Source organism: Otolemur garnettii, unplaced genomic scaffold (genome assembly GCF_000181295.1).
Source record: "Otolemur garnettii isolate 467f Iridium unplaced genomic scaffold, OtoGar3 scaffold00092, whole genome shotgun sequence".
NCBI classification, from domain to species: domain Eukaryota; kingdom Metazoa; phylum Chordata; class Mammalia; order Primates; family Galagidae; genus Otolemur; species Otolemur garnettii.
Window position 1 is genome coordinate 6,929,842 of NW_003852487.1, and position 22,988 is coordinate 6,952,829.

Sequence of the window (22,988 nt, forward strand, 5' to 3'; positions counted from 1 at the left end):
TTTCTCCTGATGCTGAAGATAAAGCAATAAGATGTGATTATTACTGAGAGAGAGGGTTTCTTATATTTTTAGTTCTATGTAGTAAGACCTAAGGCCAGTGGGGCTGACCCCAGATGTTTATATAACGGAGGTCTTCGTTTGAGATGAAGAGGAAAAGGACAAAAGCCTGCATTTCCCAGTCCCAGAGGAAACAGGAGAGAGAAGTGGAGCATGGAGTCAGACCCCAGGGTCCTCATTTAATTCCTAGACCTTGGCACCAAGCCTCAGGAGGCTGGAGGGGACTGCGTTAGAAACACTCTGACAGACATGGGGGTGCCCCAGACACTGGTGCCAGTGGTGGAGCCTCCCAGGGCCCTGGGAGGATATCAACCCCCAGCCAAACTCCATCCGTGCTGCTGTGTGTGTGTGTGGGTGGTACAGGTATGTAGATTAGTCTGTCATAGTACCCCTGGCTCCCCTGGCTTGTTCAGAGGAGTGAGGGACCTGGCACTGTCCCTGCATTCAAATGAGGTATGGAGGCCCTTAGAGTAGGGGGCCAACAGAGCATGGAAGTCAGAGAACAGAGGTGGAGATTTCAAGGGCAGAGGCAAATGGGGGGCAGGGATTCTAGTGGTGGATACCCCAATAAGATGGTCCTGCAGACACCCCATGAACAGAGGGAGGCAAGGGTCCAGAGGACTCACACAGGTTCCAGAACCAGTCCTCATCAATCCCTCTTTCCTGAGATCCTGAAGTCCCTTGCCCCTCTGCATCCAGATCCTTCCTAGAGGGCAGCTGGGAAGGAACACTGGGAATCTCCCCACTACCTTAAAGGATGTTTAAAATACAGCACCGGGCAACGTTTACCCAGCAGGACTAAAATGTAGTGTTATTTATGCTCCTGCAACAGAGTAGATGAGGCCAGGGAATCATGATCAGATTGACCAATATTGTTCGGCAGGGGCAAGATTTGTGGGAGTGAATTCACATTCCCCGTCTAGTATCCATCCACTCTTCCCTGCAATACACATGCACGGACAGCCCACCTGGACAGACACTGAACAAGACTGCAAGTACCTCTAAGGCCTGCAGACAGAGCCCAGGAAAAGGCCTGGGTGCAGCTAATTGGGATGTAATGTAACTCTTATCAGTGCTGTGACGGAGGTATCAGCAGAGCACCCTGGTGATGGGCGAGGTGAGAAAATTCCCTGGGTGTCTGCAGAAGGTGTCACAGATGAAGTAACATTTGAGATTCTTAATAAACATCTGGGTTTTCCAAATGAAGACAGGGGCATATGCAATTTAGGTGGAGGAAAGGCTCCCTGCAAAGGCCTCAACGTTTCTGAGGACAGGGAACATTCAGGTAACTACCATGAGGTGCCGTGTAGGGGAACAAAGGGTATTTGCAGGGGAGGGCAGGAGGTAAGGCTGGGGGGCATATGGGGACTGAAGACCATGGGTTCTTCAGAAGGTTCTGATGTTGTCACAGAACAGTGACACAGACAGGTGTCATAATCCTATGTGTTCTCTGTCATCCTCCAAGTTCATATCTTGAAGTATGTCAGATAGTCACATTTGGTCTGACAATCTCCTTGGGACGGTGCTGCCACAAAGACTGAAACTCCAAGAAAATTCAACGACTATTTACCCCTAATTATTTCCTACTCTGATTTAAAAACTTCTTGATCACTATCCAGAAAGCAAGCAGTTACTCCCTTAGAACAACAACCTACTCCAGCTGGTACATATTACCTTGGGCCACCCAAAAAGGGAGGTGAGGACAGAAGAAAAGGACAGCAATATGGACCTCACTCACCTGAACTTTGATTTGGAGATCCGGTGGCTGAAAGAGAAAAAGGAAGTATTACCAAAGGGAACACACACATGTTCATCCACAGTGAAAGCTGTTAACGCCCCCAGAGGTAACTGGTGCTCCCCAGGTAACCCTATATGGGCCCTGGAGGGTGCATGGTGAGGATTAGAACAACTTGGGAGGGAAAGAACTTCTTGTGTGTTTGGCTGTGGAGACAGGTCCGGCCCAGCTGACATGTACACATCTAACATCTATTGTTTTTGTTTTTGTTTTGGCTGGGGCTGGGTTTGAACCCGCCACCTCCAGCATATGGGGCCGGCACCCTACTCCTTTGAGCCACAGATGCCACCCCACATCTAGCATCTTTTAGTATAGACAGTCCTCACTGGAGAGGGCCACAAGTCCTGTGAAGCCAGGTTAGGAAGAGGGACAGATTGAGAGAAGCCACTGTGGGGGTTGGGGAGGCCGCTGCTGAAGGCAGGAGGGTCCCACCAGCAGACAGGCAGGAGCACTTGGGAATAGACCTCACAGCTGTCTGCCAGGAGCCTGGCCAAGGTTGGGTTATGAAGCAAAACAGGCAAAATTAGCCAGCTGGAAATGGAGTGGCCTCTCTGGGTGGCCCAGGAGCTACACACTGGGCCTAAAGAATTGGCCATAGTTCCCAAGGAGAAACAAACCCATGTGCAGCCCTGGAGACCTGGGGGACATCTGGGCAGAGGCACAGGACAGGTGTGAGGGTGGGTGCCTGGAAGGTTCATTATATGGGGACAGGAAGTTCCAGTGAAAGGCAGGACCTCCAGGGAGGTTCTGGGACTACCTAGCTCATTAGGAAGGAGTCCAAGGGAGGCTGGGAGCATAGGGCAAGAGAGAGAGAGACTGTGTGAAAGGGAAGCGTGGAAGAGAGTGATGTGAGCAAGAGGGAGAGTGAGTATAAGCAGGGAGGCAAAAGACCGGAAGGCACATGTCAGCTCAGCTCCGGGCTAAGAGAAGGGCATGAGCCCTGGAGAGTGCAGTGGGTGACAATACTTAGATGGACAGCAGAAAGACAGAATTCAAGTCAGCGATGAAGACAGGGAAGGAGACAGCAGCAGAGATGAGGAGCAGGAGAAAGCGGGAGAGGGGAGTCTGGGAGGTGACTGCGCAAGCCTGTGCTATCCCAGCCCGGCACAAAGCGAGCTGTGTCGCAGAGGCAAGAAAACATCAACCCCTCTCATTATTTTTTATTAAAAAAAAATTAAACCAGAAGATGTGACAGGTGGCAAAGCCATCGTGCATGAGATAATTATATCTCTGGGGCACTGAGAATCAGAGCCAAGTGTCTTTACTGCTCGGAACCGTTAGCTAATAACCTCTTCCCACCCCCAAAGGCTGCCTATGCAGGCTGAGGGCTTAATCACACGCTAAAAACGTGTGTGGGCGGGGACCAGGAGCTAAGGGCAGCGCTGTTATTTAGAGCCACAGTTTAATGGGGGAAACAAATGTCTTCCAGCTGCTAATGGGGCGATGGGGAGTCCGGGTGCTCCCTTTCCCAGGCCTGTAGTCAGGCAGGTCCCTCTCCTTGTTGGCAAGCAAAACCCACATGGGTGACCCTGACCTCCAGTCTTGTCTCCTGACCCAGACCTTCTTCCAGAAGTGCCTCAGTGGTCTTGACTGGGGTGGAAGTCCTGTCTGAGGGGCCAGTGATGCAGACCACTGGCCCTCACCCTGCGGCCCTCTCCCACTCCGGGTCTGCAGGGGTCCTAAGTAAAGCTCCCATAAGGACAGACTGAGTGTGAGTGCACACCTCTCCCAGGGAATGACTCCCAGGGCTGCGGCCACGGGGCAGGATTGGGGCCAGGGAGACTATCTGAAATGAGGTCCTAGTTCAGGTAGGGCCATAGACTTTGGGTCCTGCCAGAGCAGCCTGGCATGCTCTGAGCAGGGACTGGAGCAGAACTTTCTCGTCCACTTGGGCACAAGTCCTGATATATAAGTTTGGACATCACATTTGAAAACTAGTTTTTTGTTGTTGTTGCTGTTCTCAGGGGATTTTGAGCATAATTTTAAAGTTCACAAGGTCCGAAGCATTCATCCTTTTTTTTTTTTTTTTTTGAGACAGAGCCTCAAGCTGACATCACAGCTCACAGCAACCTCAAACTCCTGGGCTTAAGTGATTCTCTTGCCTCAGCCTTCCAAGTAGCTGGGACTATAGACACCTGCCAAGTGCCTGGCTAGTTTTTGGTTGTAGTTGTCATTGTTGTTTGGCAGGCCTGGGCTGGATTTGAACCCGCCAGCTTTGGTATATGTGGCTGGCGCCTTAGCCGGTTGAGCTACAGGCACAGAGCCCATTCATCCCTTTTTAAGACTGGCACATCTAACAAGTAATCAGCAGAATCACTAAGTGTTATGTTACTTAAAAACGTTGACTTAAGAAGGGGAGGGTGGCTCGGCGCCTGTAGCACGGTGCTTACGGTGCTGGCCACATGCACCGAGGCTGGAGGGTTCGAACTTGGCCTGGGCCAGCTAAACAACAATGGCAAATGCAACCAAAAAATAGCCAGGCATTGTGCGGGTGCCTGTAGTCCCAGCTACTTGGGAGGCTGAGGCAAGAGAATTGCTTGAGGCCAAGAGTTAGAGGTTGCTCTGAGCTGTGATGCCACAGCACTCCACACGGGGTGACACACTGTCTCAGAAACAAAAAAAAAGGCAGGGTATTGTTCAAGCAGCATTTCTCTGGAGATTAAAGAAAACTCTAGGCCCAGGGAGAGCTGAGTTTAGAACCTTTTGTGAAGTCTGAGCACTTTGATTCTTCTTCCTCCCTTTGCACAGGTGAGAATTACTGTAGGACCCATGAGAACAGAGGGGCTACGTGCTGGAAGAACTGCTCCCATCACATGAGGACGTGAGCTAGCCAGTGCTGGTGCCCTGGAATCATGATTGTTAAAATCTCCTCAGACTCCAAAAAGTCCTGTGAACAGGAGAGCCCTCTCGTGTCTCTAAGCCTTGCAGGGTAGGTAAGACGCTCAGAAGACGTCTTGGCTTTCTGCATCGTTGTTATTCTAGTGAGGTGAATTGTTGAAGAGGAAGCAGGGAAAGAAAGAAAGTCACTGACACATGAGGCCATCAGAACCACTCCACTGAGGTGGGCCGAAGTCCATGCCACCCAGGACACTTTCTCTGTCTGGGTCTCCAAGACGAACATTCAGGGAACCCAGGATGGTCCAAACCCAAAATTCTTCTTTTCTTTTTGGTTGGTTGCTCAACTTGCATTTGTCATTATTTGACAAATACTTGAACTTCTCGGGAGCTATTTGTATTTTCAGCCTCTCCCCCTTCTTAAAGCAATGAGCACCATATGTTTACTACCTGCTGTGTAAAAGAGTATTTCCCTGAATTGTCCTTTAACATAAGTCAGATGGCACTGCAGTCATTATCACGCTGACAACACATCTGACTCAGCATCCCTAACCCCGCAACTTTCGCACCACCACAGCTGCGACTCTGGAGGTCTCCCCTGGACCTTGTCATGGCACAGAGTTGCTTCAACTCCTGGGGGCTGAGCCTGGTTGCTCCCCATGTCTGTCCAGAGCCTCCCTTTCTATCGTCCCTCCCTCTCTTTCATGGAACCCAATCTTTGTCCCCACTGGGTCCCCCCTATCACTCACACCTTTTAATACCAGGCCTGATGGCTAGTACTCAGTGTGGCCCCACTGTCACATCAGTGTTGCCCTCATACCATGGTGACTCTATACCACTGGGCCTTTTCCTGGGCCTGCGTGGCTAAACCCCACCTGGTTCACTCCACTCCGTGGAGCTGTTGGGCTAGGTGGACTCTACGTGCGTGACACTAGTCCCCACTCAGCTTCAGTGCTGCTTTCAGGGACCTCTCGGTAATGCCCTAGTCTAGACCTTCGGTACTGTCTTTTAAGTTCCCATGTCACCTAACACTTAGCATTTCCGAGTTCCCCTTGCATAACTTCTGTCCCTGGCTCCTCATCGGAGCCTTTTCTGACTCTGTGTTCTTTCTGGATCTTTAACAAGCTCTGGGAGCTGGAAGGAGCCCTGGGATGCCATCTGGGCCTGTGGTTCATAGACCTCTCTTCACAAGGTGGGAGCTCAGTGTGTCAAAGGGATGGACAAAGTCCCTTCTGTGGCAGCCCTTGCAGGCGGCCTTTGCTGAGAGCACCTGGAAGCCCACGGTCAGTCCTAGCCCTCTGTTTCCCAGAGGAAGGGGCTGAGACTCAAAGCAGAGGTCACAGGCTAGCTGGAGGCTGGTGGGGACTAGACTCCAGGACTCTGATGCCAGGTCTCTTTTAGTCCCAGAGTCAGAGGAAGCCCTTCTTCCTGTGTAAGGTCAGTGTCTCGAACTGTCACTGATGTCAGGCAGTGTTCCCCTCCTCTGAAGCCACTTCTCCCCACTAGCCCTCATGTCCTCTCCGGCTCATCACTGGCTTCTCCTTTGCTCTGAGGCTTGCTGTGGCAACTGTCACCTTCCTGGGCCCAGGGTGCCTTCTTTCTCAGCCTTCCCTCCACGGCCTTACTTCCCAAGCTCACCCCTGCTCTGGCTATGTCCAGGGTCTGGAAACATGCTGGTATCCCTGATGAGAACATTCTTCCTTATTCTTCACCTTGACAACTTGTGTTCAGCCTTCCATTCAACTCTTCAAAGAAGTCTTTCCTAACCTGTCAGTCTAAATCAGGTCCTTCTGCTATTAACCTGATGTTGCATTTACCCACCCTCACCCCAGTTCACAGTCCCCTCTCTGTTTAGTGTCTCTCCCATCTGAGATTGTGAGCTCCAACTCGGTGGTCTGTTTGCTCTCCTGCTGTGTGTTGCCATCAGCTAGCACCCAGCTGGCCATACTGTTGAGCGCGTGTCCAGATTAACAACTCTGTCCTGAAATTCCTCCCCCTGGGGCCTCCTGGCCAGCACTGCTGTTCTCCTAACACACCTTTCTCTGTTTTGTTTGCTTCCTCTTATGCTCCTGTGGGTCAGGTTCAGCCCTCGGCCTTTTGCCTTCTGTTCCTCCGTGAACAAGCCTTGTCCTGTCACCTCATTCATGATTTTTACCCTGATAACCTCGCATGTGTGTCTCTACCCCCGGCCAGATTGGAGCCATGCGTTCCACATCCTGCTGCATCCGTGACACCTGCAGATCCCTCCAGGGCCCCTGATTCAGATTTTACTTCTGCCTCAATATCCTTTTGTCCTTTCAAACTATGGTTGGCTCCATCCTCTTCATCACCTCCCTGCACACCTGCCCCAACAAAATAACACATAGCAGTTCTTTTCTCTCTGCCCTGCCCCTGCAGGAACCACTTTCATCCAGGTTTTCTCACTACACAGCAATCTCCATCTTGGCCCCATCTTATCCCATAAGACTTTAAGCCCTTAGCTTTGAAGTGCTAGTCTCACTGCACCAGGCTCGGTCCTTAGGCTGCTTCTCCCACAAGGAACGTCAGCAGAGTCGTAGCCCCAGGTTGTCTGAGGTGGGGTGGGAATTGGGGAGATGAGGGAAAGACCATGATTCATGAAGTGCATATTATAATCTTGGCACTGTCACTGGGCATTTCACATGCACAAAGTACATGTGTAAATATGGATACGCCTGGAGACAAGGGGGCCGTTCCTACAGAGCTAGCAAAGCTGTGGAGAGCATCCTCTGAGGAAATGACAGACAGGCTAGAGACTGCCAGCTTCCCTCCGTGGGGGACGATGATGTTCTCTTTCCAACAGAGCCTCCTCATGCTCTCCTGAAAAGCAGTCTCAAGTGGCTTCCTGGTGCCAGCTCCCCAGTCCCTCTTGGTCTACAACTTGGGCCATGCCCAAAAGCCAGGGTCGCAGGGTCTTTGATCTTCTCTCCAGCTCTCCTCCTGGAGCCAAGGCAACAGAAGGGCCTAGAACTTATGGATTTTGAAGGCTCCCTATATGCTTTGCCCCAGGGTTGCTATCTGGGGCCAACTTTCAGCAACTCGAGTGCTTGTTTCGTGTGATTCCAAAAGAAGAGGGAAAAGGTTTGGGCTGCTGCTGTAAAATGTAATTAGCATCGTATTTTAACAACATTTTGACAATAATTGCTTCCCGACAAGGCTGAGAAATCTGCAGTGCAGACTCCCTGGTGCCGCTGTCAGAGTGAGTGATACTGAAGCCCCCAGCACCCTGGAAACAGGCTGCAAGAGCCCGGCTGTTCTCAGTCTCGTTTTCCCATCCCCAATGCTGGCTTGATGCCCTTCTCAAGACCAGCACTGGCCACAGACTCACCTACAGCTCACTTTTGTGTAAGGGCTGGAGCCTGCCCAGTCTACTGAGTCATTTCACAGAGGAGGAGGGGACTGAGACGCTGCTCCTTGGATGGAGCGATTTAGACTGGTTCTGATCAGAGCCTCTGCAGTTCTGTTCAGTGACTGCGCTGAGTGTATATCCCCAGGCAATGGAAAACTCAGTTTTCATTCCTCAAAGGGGACCCTGAATGTTCTGGGAGGCCTCAGGCTCAGGTCAGTGAGACCACCTGACAGTACAGAGTTTAACCCCCAGACTCTGCTTCCTGAGCCACTGGAAAAGAAGCAGTTTAGGCTCTAAGCACAGGTGACTCAGGTGGCATTTGGGTGCCTCTACTTCTCTTCTGCTGCAGGTGAGGACTCACGTGCTATTATCTCCCAGTGAATTTTCTTACCATCTGTTTTTCTTCTGGGTCACTCTATTCAGAATGGAAGGGTGGGGAGCAGGACCCAGGGGCCCTCACCTGCCACCTCTTATGAGAAGGGGTGAATGAGCTGGGAAGGATAGATTTTGGGGCCACCTTCCTCCCACATACTCTGTATTTCTCTGATGTGATGAAAAGGGCTCAAGATCCAAGCGTCAGTCCCTCACAGAAGAGTTGAAGATGAACCTAAATTTGTAAGACCCACCCCCAGGGCCCTCTGCTCCCCGTAAGTTCCCACCTGATGCTGCTGTTTCATGCTGCTGTTTCTTGCTGCAGCTCTAATTTCTGTCCCTCTTGGTGAGAGGCCACCCTTTCTGATTGCCAGGCACAGACTCCCTGCCCATGCCCCAGAGAAAGCTCCAGCCCCTGGGCTCTGGTGCCTACTCACGCCAGCCTGGCCCCGCAGTTTTCGCCCTCGATGTCACCTCCAGCCACATTTTCGGTGTTGACGGACTCGGTCTCACTGGTGGGCATGCTCACTGCAAGAGTCAAAGGGATGCAGAGCGGGTAAGGGGGGCACAGGGGAAGAGAGGAGCATTAGTTTGCAACACACCCAATGCTGAGATGGAGCAAGAGAAGAGCCTGAGAGGGTCGCCAGCTGACCGGCAGGGTCGAGGCCCTGCACTGGCCCAGCCAGGCTCCAGGATATCTGGACTGACATGCCTGGTGCTTGTCTGGGCAGGTTTTGCTGCCAAGGACACTGTAACTAGTGAGAACATGGAAGGACATCTAGTGATCAGGGTATTTTAGTTAGTGGTAAGACACCGACCACTGACTCTTTTCTCCACCTTCCACTCTATGGTTTCAGAAAAGCCAGGGAAGCATTCCCATCTGCTTCTGCTACTCATCATTGAAAGAGGAGCTTTCATGGAACTATGGTATTTCCTTTTCTTCTTTCCAATCCTGAGACTAGGGCCCAGCATGTTGTTGCCTACATGGATGACCACGCAGATGTGGAGGGTTCCCCATTTCCTACAGACACTGGGTCCTGAGTCAAGTACATCTAGGATCTGGCCTGAGACAGAGAGCTCAGAGCGAGTGGCCATAGCAGGAACCACATACTAAGACTTGAATTAGGAGTGAAGCAGCATTAATTGTGGAATAAACAAAATTAACTTTAAATGTGGCCTGAAGACAGCCTACAGGGACACTCTCTCTCCTTCCAGCCACCCTGAGGCTCCCATCTCAACAGGCTGATCTAGGCTATGAGCGATCTGATTCCACTAGTGCCTTGTCCAGTCAACACCCAGCCTCTTCCCAAGACAGCATGGGTGGGATTTCCAGAACAGCGGGACTTTCCTAGCTTAGAACCCAGATTTGTGGCTTAGAAGAAGCCATTACTTTTTATTACTTTTTTTTCTTCTAAATAAAAGTTTGACTCAAAGAATTCTTCTTTATCTCCTACCCCCTCTGAATATATGTAGACACAAGTTTTGCCAATGCCTGTTCTTTATTTTTTATTTTTCTTCAACCCTTGTTCTTTAGAGTGGTCATTACATCTTCCATCCTGGTTTAGCTCTCCTACCAGAACAGAATTCCTTATCCGGTGAGAAAGTCACTAGCCCTCAGCAGACACAAAATACACATGTATGCACACATGCACACACACACGCATGTGCACACACACCTACTGCATCACAAGCAAGAGAAACACCCTCCCGTCTAGTCTGGTAGGTACCAATACACACAGAGCACAGGGGAACATTACCATGGGTTTCTGTGGAGTGACTAAACCAAGCAAACTTCCCTTTCTTCTGATCAAGCAAGCCCGCCGGAGTGCTTCCTTTCACAGACAAGATGATCAGTGTCAAGAACCAGGAACAAGACATCAACAGAGAACATGCAGTCAGCCACGGTAAAAGAAAGAAACAAGGAACTCAGCTTTCACATAGAACAGCCATTTTGTTTCCAAAAATAAACAAAATTAAAAATCAATAAACAAAAACACATAAGAAAATATAACAAAATATAACTAACCCTCCAAATGACATGAATTAACACAGAACAAATGATGGACCCTGGGGGGACAAGCTCTGGTCTGTAGTAGTGTATCTAATCATCAACAGGAGAGGGCTTCCTGAAGGGAGCTGCCACTTGTGCCTGCTGCCTCCTTAGGGAGGACCCCCTTCTACAGGCTCAAGGAGGGTGACTGCTAAAATCAAGCATTGATGTCCCCTTCAGCCCTCCACCATGGCCAGGTGACTCGTCTGGTGCCCTACATGGGACTATACTACGTACCGCAAAGTTCCACCTGCCACAGAGTCAAGGGCTCCCTCACCACTGACAGATGGATGGTGTCACTTGCAGATGGAAAAACAACCTATTAACCTCCTCTCCCTTTCATCTAGTTCTGTCATTCAATTCCATTCAGTAAAGACCCAATGACCACCGCAGGCCTGACTATATCCAAAGTATAGATGTGTCTGCCTTTAATTAGTTTAAATGGGAAGAGTTAAACTGCCATCAATGGATGGCCTTTTGAGGAGGTTTGTAAATAAGGGAGAAGAATTCTGTGAGCCCTTGCAGGGTCTGTGCTGCCACTAACAAGGAGGGTGCCCTGGCAGCGTGTGAACACCGCAATTACTGCATAGGGAAGAGTAGGGATCTGAATTCTGCAATGGATTTTGAGTTCTGGATGCCAAATGCTTTAGCTGATTGCTCACAGAGAGTTACCCGCCATCATGTGATAAAGATGGCATGGACAGCGTGTCTTTGAGGCCACCACTGAGGTTTCTGGAAATGAAAGGCCAGCAAGGCACAATCTCAACTCTTCTACAAGGAGCAGCTGTGGGTGGAAGTGGGAAATTGGCCGCCCCTCCCAGGGGCACATGGTGCAGGAATAGAGTTTGAGGGGAGGGCAACCCGGGTTCTAGAAGTTTCTTTATTTCATCCTCTTCTCCCAGAACTCACATTAGGTTCAATGAACTTCCTTAAATATTGCTTGCTGGTGAGAGTTTTGGAGACTAGTTCATGATAGAAAAGGGCCAGATTGACTTTTAACCTATGTAAAGGGTCATGCCTCAAACACACTCATCTTTAAATGATGAATATGGAATACACATAAATGTTACAACTTACAAAAAACTCTATATGATAAAAAGCACTGAGAGGAGTGGAAATGAATGACTTGGTTCAGGTTCTAGAGAAAGGTATGTCTTCCTTTAGAATGATAACAGCCATGAATGTGACAATCCCATAGTGATTTTTTATTTGGAAGTGTGAAGGGATAAACATAGGCTGCCAGTCACTAAGCTTCCGTTTATTCACATGTTTGGTGGAGGGGACAAGAGCCCTCGTCAGTGAAAGGGGGCCCTGAACATGAAGCTCTTCAAGCATCATCCAGCCTGTGGCTTTGGCATCCTTTGTTCATTTTCAGAAGTAACCGCACCACAACTTTAAAAGCAATAGGAAGAGTTTTAAATACATAGCCATTTAAGTATAACTGAATTTGACCAGGGCTAGTCTTTCATGGGGGGCAGGGTGGCAGCCACCCATGTGGAAACGTTAGGCTGTTAACTAGATATGAGCAGGATGGATGATGGATATGGTTAGGCTAGTTTGGATTGGTACGGGTCAGGTTGACCTAGGCTATTATAGGAATGAGGCTGATTAAGATCTTGTAGGTGGGTGGTTTTCACAACCTTGCAGGTGGGTCGTTTTGAGAACAGAGATGATTAGACCCTGAGAAACTCTAGTAAGCAGCTAGAGTTGCTCCTCAAAGTTGTGTATAAAACACAAACTGCACTTTCCATGGGGCCTTCAGTCACTAGGATGGGGCCTGGCTTGCTGTGCAAGGTAACAAAATTTTTCTTGTTAAAACTTTACTTGCTCTTTTCAATTATTTCAGTGACTATCTTGAATCTCTGTGCCACTCTAACAGTAAGTGATCTGAGGATCATCTAATTAATCTCCCTTGATGGCTTACAGTGGCCTCTGTTAGATTTGCTTTTGAGGGTCAAGTCATATACCTATGTGTTCCTTGCTGAAATGAAAATATCTCACTTGGAAGGAGCAATAGTTTAACATATTAGTGCCTATTAATTTGTGATAGTTTATTCCAGGGGTGTCCAATCTTTGTTTTTCTCTGGCACACATTGGAAGAATAGGAGTTGTACACATTAAATACATAAACACTAATGACATCCGATTAGCAAAATCAAATCAAATCAAATAAAAATGCCTGTGCATACTCTTTGTGATATTTGACAATATAGATAAGCAAAAAGTCATCATGAAATCAGCATGTAGCCCCTCAGGCTGCAGATTGGACGCCCCTGGTTTATTCCATAAGCACTGAGGGATTAAAACAGATAAAATAGCATTTGTGTTCCTATTATTAAGAGATTAGACAGTGTGGTATAATAGCTGATTCTTTGAGGGAAACTTCTAGGAAAATGAACATCTAAATTGTTGAAAGTTTAGAACCATTAATTGCTGGATGTTTTTTTTGTGGATGTGATGGAAAGCCTGTCCCCTTCCTTGCCCACTCAAATGGTGAGCCAGTCAGTAACTAAGACAAAAAGATGACAAAGAACCGAGATGGCCAAGGACACCTTTTCTCTAGAGGTAGCCCTAGGAGTGGAGGTTGATTGTCTGCTCATCTGCAGACAATGTCTTGATAACACACACTTGGTAAGACACAATGTGCTTTACTGAACAAATTCTGAAACAAGAATGCTGAGGAAGAAAGCTGGAGAGGGAGCGTGTTTTCTGACTTTCAAACTTTACTATTACCAGGTACTGTGGACCAATGTGGACCTCTGGGCTATTCTGTCCCTTGGCTTCTGCTGAGAAGATTCTAAAGGACAGTAAAGAGTTCTTCAAAAATGTAATGAATGCTGCTATTGCAAGTGATTGATAATATCACTACATTTTCAGTAACATCATCAAGGCTCCAATGATTTGTACAGACTCCATTTTTCCGACGACTGATTACATCCTTGAATTAACCCTCTGACCTATTCTTGCTGGCCACTCTTGCTTGAGTGGTGCTTAGTAGGACTACTTCTAAGTCTCAAGAGAGGTGCACAGCTATTGTTGCCCAGCAACCAAGTCTCCCTTGATCTGCATGGAGAACAGTTGTGTGGATAATGGGGAGATTATAATAAGTCACTTTCTCCCTGAGAAAATCTCCTAAAACTGGAAATTACACAAATCATGCTGGGGTGGGGAGCACTTGACCTGAGCTGTCATTAAGTCTGGTAAGTTTGGGTTTGCAAACACTCAGAGGGTTTATTCACTGAAATTTGGGAATCCTCCATTAAACACCAGGTGGTGGTTTGAGAGTGTGGCTGTACAGATGAGCTGGCTAGGCCTTCTGCAGCTGTGGTCAGCAGAGGAAGAACAGGCGCACAGCACAAGCCTCACCTTCCCCAGAGGAAGTGGACACTCTATAAAACTAACCACTGTCTCTTGACAGGTCCTTATACTCCTAAAACAAATCTCCAAGTGGTGAACCTGCTCTAGGCTGTTCCAGTGTGTTAACATTCATGGTTTCCTTAAAAAGAAATTTGATCTCATGTAGCCAACATGATATGTATACAAAGATGGGCAACACCATTCACATAAATAAAAAATGACTCCAGAAGGGTTCTTGGCAAAGATTTAAGAGTTAGAGGAAGTTCAAGTTTTGATAAAAAAAGAAAAAAGCCACTGAGGTTACTTAGCAATAAATCCACAAGGGAGATAGCAAAGTCTTCTAAGGAATTCCCTCCTTTACGCTCTTCCCCGTCTCCCTTTCTTCCCCCACCCAAGGCTGGGAGGAGATGCACGGAGAACCAGGAACATATAAAATATCTGGCCCTGCTCCTGAGGCACCCTGTCCTGGACCTTTTTGCGCCTCATGATGGAGTGGCATCAGAGCAAAGACCATTTGAGAGAACGAGGAATAAATGTGGGGAGAGATGAAAAACATCTGACTATTTTGGAAACCTTTGGTCACTCAGTGCAGCTCTGACTTTGTCCCAGGGATGGGCTTCATGACATCCTGACATGACTGCCAGCAGAGATGGCTGGCTTCTTGTGAGATTTAGTAAGAGAAATGGCCAATTTTTATTCGGAAACTTAGCCGGTAGCCCATCCTCCAAGGTCAAAGTCCTCATCAGCTATTGTCAATCCCTCACTTCCCCCCACCCCACCCCGCCTCCGGGGGAAGAGGGTTGATGCATCAAGCTCAGACATCCAGGGTGCTGCCTGCAGGTGTTGACAGATGAAGAATCTGACAGCACTGTTCATCCTCCCAGACTTCTCCGGTGTGGCGTAGTGTCACATGCAGCCAATGGACTGAGTCCTGGGCCAGCCAGCCCAGGCTTCCACATACTCCTGGGTGCAACTAAGGAGTTTACATTGCCATGTCCTTGGACAGAGGCCCATTTTTATCATTATTTTCTGCATATGAATGGTAAAACTAGTATTTTTCCCAAAGTATTAATCTGAGTTATAACTAATAAGCCAAAGGATTCCTGATTTCCTAGCTTGCTGGCTCTCACTTGGGATCCAAAACTGCCTGTAATTTGGCCCCACCCTGTCTCTTATGGGTTGAATTATGCCACCCCTGGAAATTCATATGTTGAAGTCCTAACCCCCTATATTTCAGAGTATGTCCATATTTGGAGATAGGGGCTTTAAAGAAGTGATTAAAATGAGGTGGGGGGGAGGGGGAGGGTGTACTGTGATCCACCATGAAGGTATCCTTAGAAGAAGGAACTCAGTCGCTGACAAGCACAGAGGGAAGACATGTGAAGACACAGAGACAGGACTGTCTATGAGCCAGAGAGGAGGCCTGGGGCTGCCGCTCCCCCATGGCCTGGAGGAACCAAGCTGGAGCTGGCTAACACCTTGATCTCAGACTTCCAGCCTCCAGAGCTGGGAGAAGTCTGCTTCCTATTCCAGTCCCCCAGCCTGTGGCACTTTGCTTGCTTAGCGGTCTGCTCAGCAGTCCCAGCTGACTAACAGCCCCCCCACCCCTACCCCATCTCTTCCCTTGCATTTTCTGTTACTCTTATAGAAACTCTCCAACCACATCAGAGTGCCCTGCTCATTGTCCCTGGAACATGCCACCTTCTTTACAACTTCTGGGCTTCTCTATGCAGGATGTCTACATTCTGTCTTCTCCCTGGAGTGCCTGTCCATTCCCTCATGTACTCTGGGGGTCAGCAAACCATACCAGCCTGCCACCTGCCTGTGTAAACACAGTCTTCCTGCTGTTGGCGTCCCTCTGGCCTCTGGCTGCCTTAGCACCGCTGCAGCAGAGTGGAAGAGCTGCGGCCCGCAGAGCCTGAAATACTCCTTGGCCTTTTATAGAAAAGGTTTGCTAACCTCTGACGTATTAAAATTCTATCTTTTCCTAGGGCCCAGTTCTAGTCTGTAGAGGCCTCCAGGACAGTCAGTGCCCCAAAGTCCCCTCTTCTGAGCTCTTAGGACACTGGAGTCTGTGGAATTTTAAACAAAAACCTGGATTCAAGTTTCAGTTCTATCCTCTCCCAGCTGTGTGAGGCTGCATAAGTTCTTTTACCTCTCAAATCCCAGGTTTCCATCCATAAAATGGAGACAATGATGCTATTTATTTCAAGAGCTTATGGTAAGGATTAAGTGAAATAATACTTGTCAAAAAAAACTTTATAAAATAGTGTTATAAATAGTTGCTAAAATACCAACTAATTTTCATGTTTTTCTTTCAGATTGCTATCATTTCCCAAGAGTTTGATTTACCACCCTGACTAAAACTCTAATTTTCTAAAGGCCAGAGACTATACCTTGGGATTCTCTGGACTCCTTTTCAGGTGCAAGTGGTATCTGATATGGAACTGTCATAACAACACTGCGCATCTTCCTGGGGTTTTTAGGGGACTCCTATGCACTGGACATCTGAGAGTTTGTCCTCCACGCCCCTCTCCTTCCTCTGCTTTGTGAGCTGGGTCCCTGAGCTCTCCTGTGCCGGGGCTCCCTGCTGGGACTGGCCAATGGGTGGCACCAGCGGGATGCCCTTGGGCAGGCCAGGGGAGAGTGAGGCGTTCACTCCCCTGCCTCCCACTGACACTGGTGGGGACAGGCTGCATCTTGTGCCAAAACCACAGGTCTGGCCCCCTGATCTTCTCCACATGGCCACCCTCCTCTCTGACTCTGGTCGCTTCTCTCTCACTTTGTCCCTGTAGGCCTTGCTGGTAACAGTTCCCGATGCTGCCACCTGCATCTGTATTAAACATTTCTCTTTAAGTCACCCAGTTTAAGGGTACTCTCCATTATCTGTGAGGATCCTGACTGCCATACCCCTATGTACAGGCAAAGTAGGTATTATTATCCCCATGGATGGAAAAGGGGAAGGGGGATTTCCAAGAGGTTGAAGTTAGATGTTTAAGGGGAGAACCAGCCAAGGGTGGAGAATGGCCGTTCTTGAATCCAGGGCTTTGTCAGACACATCAGGCAACCTCTGGAATAACTTTGCTCAGGTACATGTTTGCAAACTGAGTTACTTGATAAGAACGGGTGACACTGACATAGGGTATCACAACAGGGCTGCTGCAGTCCATGGCAGAACAGAGCTCAACATTCTGGCTGTGCTTGCTGCCCCAGGAAACTTGTAGTATATCCTATCTGGTTTAATTTCCTCTTGCAGAAAAAATAACTTGGAAATTCCTTCCCCACTACTTTTCTGCAGAGTGATAGATGAAGCACGTGGCCACACATAGTCTCAAATGCACGGGCAGAGCTCTTCCTATGTCTTTGTTCAGCTTGATGTCTAGGAAATACCAAAGACAGGCCTTGCCTTGGCCCTGCCACTACATAGCTCTGAAGCTTTGCCAGTCCCATTTTAAGGCTGGTCTCGTTATCTTCAACTCTCATGTGCAGGGGTGATGAAGAGGAAAGAGAGAAAAGAGATGGTATGAGAGAAGGAGCAGGGAAAAAGCAAAATGGTTCCCAGGCCATGGCCTGCCTAGGTGGAGAGGTCACAGAGCAAGGAGCTTCTAGAACTTTTTCCAGAACCTTCTCAGCAACTCCCTGCCTGCCCTGTCCCAGCTTGGCTTCTTCCATATAAGCAATTAAAACCTGGATGATTTTAAGCCATGAGAAAGTAAATATAAAATAGGATTAAATATTAAGAAGCTAAACAACGTGGCCTTATTAAAAAGGCACAATATAAGCACGATGTGCCATCATAACAATTATTATTACTGCTATAAACTGGGAGGAGGCATAAATGCCTGCCCTTGATCTGTGGCCATAATCCAAAGAAGAAAACCAGGGTCGTTGCGATCTCAGCAGGCCATAAACATTCAGTGCTCCCAAGCAGAAAATTTCTTTCCACTGCTGTGGCTGGCACCATGGAGTCAGGCCACCTCGATTATCACTGTGGGGTCAGGGAAGGTGGTGGGGCGGAGAGGCAGCGGGGAGGGAGGCTGAGCCACACTAAACTTCTGAGTTTTGGCACACACACCTCTCTCTGTCTTTCCACCCCACCCCAACTTTGTCAAGGATAACAGAGCAGCAAGGAACATTCTCAGACTCCTGGGGACCACGGGGGAAACAGAATCTCTGATCACACAGAAGGGTGATATACCCCAAAGGGAAAAGAGAGCTCACCTGCAGCTGTTAGGGGTGAGACAGGGGTCTTCCAGACATAGGGTAGGGTGGCCTTCTTGTATAGGACTTCTTTGGAAACACAATTCTTTTAGGCATAACATTATTTTTAGGTTGAAGAGAGGGCATTATTCTAGTTCCTGAGGCCAGGCTTAGCAGTAGATGGTGACAATATCTACTATGTAGATATCTAATATGTAGATGTGGTACAATATGAAAGCGACAGAGAGTAATTTACATCCCAACCCCTTTCCAACCTGGCCCAGTGATGTCTACTGGCCATTCCTTCCTTTTAAGGCCTTGTCCCCTCAGAGTGCATGATGGCACTATCAGTCTTCTCTATCTTACTATTGCTAATAATTGTTCAGTTTTTTTCATGACTTGTTACATACCAGCTACTCTTTTGAGCACTTTACATAACTGATTTAACCTTATGAAGGAGGTATTAGATGCCTCCATTTTGTAGATGAGGAAACTGAGGCTCAGAGAATTAAGTCACAATTCAAAGCAGCTAATTAGGTCTAGGCTTTGAACCCAGGTAGATCTGACACTAAGTCTATCCCCTCAGCCACTGGGCATCGTGGATAAATTCCTAAAGCCCTTTCCTGAGAGAGCCAGCATGGGAGAGTCCTGGTGTTTTGTTAGCATCACTAACAAAACTGGGGCGTGGAGGGCAGAGGGTGCAGGTGGAGGCCCAGGGAAGAAGCCACTTACTCTGTAGTCCTGCCCCAGGGCTTCCCTGTCAGCAAAGCAGCATGATTAGGAGCTGGGGGGGGGGGTGCGGGGCATGAGTTGGAATCCTGCCCTTCTTTTCATAGGTAAGAATGTTGAGTCCAGAGAGGATGAGTGACTTGCCCAGGGTCACACAGCCAGGTGGTGGTGGAGTTCCCAACTTCACCACCCAGGGCTGCCTCCCTCCCTTTCTCACTTGCCAGGGTCTCACATCACAGAGAGGCTGACAGCCCACCCCTGGACTGACAGGCATCACAGCTTGTCTGGAATCCCAGAGTTCCGCTGTGAGTGAGTTTTGAACTTTGCACCCTGTTCTTTGTGGTTCACAGCAGCTGTAGAGAGCTCACTCTTATTTTCTCTGTTCTCTTGGGCCCTATCTTCCCTTTCCTTGCTTTCTGCTGTTCAAGATGATTCTGACCTGGGTCAGATTTCCTGCAAGGAGGCTCACAGGGCCCAGCGCTACTTGGAGGTTGGCGGGTACCCCCAGAGGGGAGCAATCTTGAGCAGGGAACAGTACTTTTTCAGAAGGGTCTTAGGCTTGTCCCCCTTGCAGCACGTGAGTAAATTGCTGCCTTAAATCTCCAGGTCGCCACCATTAATGGCATTTATGTGCAGTAAGTCATTTTAGCCCCCACCCCAGGGGGCCTCTTCTGCTCCATAATTTCTTTTCTTTCTTTCTTTCTTTTTTTTTTTTTTTGCTCCATAATTTCTTGAATGAGTTTATGTGCAGCTGTCAGAATCTCACGCCCCTGTCTGCAGTGTGTCCTTCACTGTAATTAATCTCCCATCTCTGCCTGCTGGGTGCTTGCAGTCCGTGCTTCCCCCTTTCTCATCCCGGCGTGCATGGAGTCCTCGATCTGTCTGACCACTTCAGTTGCCCACATCCTCTCTGGGAGGCCCCCCAGCAGGGCTGCTTCATGCATATCTTAGGCCCTCTGCAGGGGCAGGGAGCCAGGAAGGCAGGGCTCCCCCTCCTTTGTACCAGCCAGGTCCTCAGGGCAGGGGTTCAGCACTCAGGACATTTAAGAGGGGGCAATGATAGAGTTCTGGGTCAGGGAGAACAAGAACAGCTGATGAAACTGGGAAGGTTTAACTTAGATAAGGTCGGTACCATATGTGAGGAAGGTACGCCTGCCCAGAGTAGTCCTGCCCTGTGTGGAAGAAGGGGAAGGACTGTGTGGAGGCGAAGACGCAGTCCTCATGGAAGAAGTCCATCCAGGACAGCCCAGCTGCCCTGAGAGAGGAAGGGATGCTCACTGTTGGAGGTTTTCGGGCAAAGCCTGGATAAGCACGTGCTGGGGGCTGGGAGTGAGAGGAGATCCCAACGCTTTCTTTTGCCTTAGAAAAAATAAATTGAGCTTTACAGAAAGAAGTGCTCTGCCTGGGTGAAGCACCAAGTTGCTAGCTATAGGTGAGGGGACTCTGGGCACAGAGGAATGCTTGAGGGCCACACTCTACCCTTCGGTCAGCCAGAGGAGTCTTCCTCAGCCATGTCATTAGCACAATCCCAATTCCACTCACCTGTCCCCTTCACTTCCTCTTCTGCCCAGCATCGTACCTGGCCCACCCCACTTGCTACTGTCAGATCAGGCCACGTACACAGGGCACTTGCCAGAGATTGTGCTCCAGGGCCTGGGCCTCCACCCTGCAGCTCCCCCTCAGAACCTCCTCTCCACGCCCTGTGGCCTTCTTGACAATGCAGCGGCAGAGAATTTTCTTTTTCCCCAAGATATTTACTATTTGTGCCATGGAGCTTGGCGCTCTGACATACACATAGTTCTTTTCCTGCTTGTTAGCCCTGGCATGACATCAGCTCATTTAATGCCCATGGCAGCCTAAGGAGACAAGTGGAGACGGGTCTGTAGCCACAGCAGGAAACAGAGGCTGTGGATGACTGTGAGTGGAGATGGACACGGTCTACATCTCCTCTGTCCTCTGCTGCTGCCCCTTGCAAGTGTGCCTGTGGGCCAAGGATGAGGAGGCTGCCCAGTCCCACTTGGTAGCTCTCCCACCCTCTTCCTCTCCATGGAAGCTTTCTGAGAGCACCACCCTGTGGCTCCAGGTTGCCGTCCTGGGGAAGCCCCACAGTGAGTGCTCCAGTGGGGCATGGCGTAGCTGGTGACCTCCCTGCACAGATCAGCTGGCACTAGAGCACAGTACCTCGAATTCAGCTTTGCCCTCATAGAAGGGGCGTGAGTGAGCCCTCTGGGCCGGCCAGGTGGGTGCTACTTCACTCACTCTTTGAGCTGAGCTGCGGCTGGGACTGTGCTGCCCACCACCCATCCTCAAGCTCCTTTCTCCCTCTCTGCTATTGTGGGCTGGGGCGACATGCAGTTGGGGCCACTGTAAGCACCAGGCACAGAGGAGGAGAACCTAAATGGGCAAGGAGAACGGATGGGTTTTCACACTGGATGGTGTCACTTCCCCTCTTCCACTGAACTGCTTCTCCCTCCTCATCCTTCCGGTCAATCTGACCTAAAGGTGAGGCTCACTCTTTGGCCCTCCTCCCTCTCGGGCCTGTCTTGGAACTCTTTCTGAATTCCTCAGGAGAACTGGGCTTACTGGAGAGGCTGACTGTTCTTTCTTTAAAAGACAGAAATGATTTTGAAACCCAGAGAACAGGGACCACTGTCTTCAACAAACAAAAGGCCTGGAGGCACTGAGAGAAGTGGGAATGCTAATGATGCCGGTACCCAGACACCTGCCCTGGGGGGTCCCCTAGGCCACAGTGCCCGGGGTGCACAGCCACCTCGCGGTGACCTCTCCTTCCCAGTCTTAGATCCTGTGAGAGTGCATGCTGTGGGCTGGGCAGCCCATAGAACAAGAAGGAAGGAAAGGACAGGAAGGAAGGTTCTGGCTTTGAAGCAGAGCCTGGGCCATGGTGGACGGGAAGAGAAAAGACTGTGTTACTAACCATGCCAGGATAATTCATGGCACCATCAGAAGGACGCTGCTGGGCCCACGGCACCTCAGACCAGCGTGTTTCTACTTCTGACCCCAGGTGTCAGCTCAATAGAAGGAAGACTCTTCCAGCAACTCTTTCTGCAGTTGCACAAAAATGAAACAGTTCCAACTACAGAGTGTTCAAGAAGCGAGATGGTGAGACTCTGCACTGGAGAAGAGGTTGGGTGGAGGGGCTCATGGATAGATGGGATGTGGGGAAAAAGAGAGCCTTAAGATGCCTTCCAGAACTGAGATTCTACTGCATAATGCCTTCATGGCAAAGACAGATGCTACCAGGACAGTGGCTCTGCAGTGGCCGGAGAGAATGGGCCCTGCAGAAAGAGGTCAGCCTCTGAGGGTGCTGGAGGGAGGCTGCCACAAGTTCTTAAGTAGCAGACACTTCCTTTTTTGTGGCACCTTCAGTTTAGCCAAGAGAGGGGCAGGGCTGCTAGAACATGGGGCATCCTCTCCTGCCTCAGCTTCATGGGGTTTGGAATATGCTCAGAGATTCACAGAAAATTACAGCTTATTTTGGTATTACTTTTCCACCTCAGGAAATTAACGCCCAGAGAGGGGCAGGTTATCCGTGGTCATGGGGCTCATTAGTAGTAGAGCTGGGACTAGTTCCCAGATAGTAGTCTCTGGGTCTCCCAACTCCCTTTCCCTTTCCTCCCTTTCTTTTCATTCCATTTCTTCTTCCTACCACCAGGAAGGGGCTGTCGCGTTCCCACCCCCCTGACAAAAGAGAAAGAAAAAGGGAGCCAGATCGGGTGTGCCTGTGGTCTGGGTAAGCCTCCTCTTAGCTATGTGGCTGGGGCAAGTGATCTGAACTTCACCGTTTTCATCTAAAAACGGAAATACCATCAATCTTGAAGTGAGGATCAAAGATAATAATCAAGAAAACGATCACAAGAGTACTAGGAAGCACTTAATAAATGGTAGCTGCTGTTCATGATATTCAACAATACAGTGCTGTGTGCATGCGGAATACCTGGACACTGTGTGTATTTATTGGAAGAGGCGAAAGCAAAGTGCAGGCCAAAAGGAGAACCTGGAGATCACTTGCTTTGTGTCTACAAGGTCAGAATACTTACTGGTGATGAGATGTGTGTTCTCAAGGCCAACCCCTAGGGCGGCCACTGTTAGCTATGCTGCCTTTGGAGCTATCAGCTTCTCAGCTGTGGTCATCATTGCTGTCACTCTTATCATGTGCTGGTCAAGAAGGTCCTACTGTGTGCTAACTGTGACTCACCTGTGGCACG

The 22,988-nt window shown here is 49.2% G+C and overlaps 1 protein-coding gene across 1 annotated transcript in view; it reads right to left on the minus strand.

Annotated features, from left to right (window-relative positions):
- The window catches only part of CACNA1C (calcium voltage-gated channel subunit alpha1 C), a 559,438-nt gene that overhangs the window by 137,452 nt on the left and 398,998 nt on the right, over window positions 1–22,988 (minus strand). The window contains exons 9-10 of the mRNA XM_023516536.1: window positions 8,864–8,954; window positions 1,796–1,822 (exon numbers count right to left, since the gene is read on the minus strand). Of these exons, the coding sequence (XP_023372304.1) occupies window positions 1,796–1,822; window positions 8,864–8,954 (118 nt within the window). The remainder of the gene's footprint in view (window positions 1–1,795; window positions 1,823–8,863; window positions 8,955–22,988) is intronic.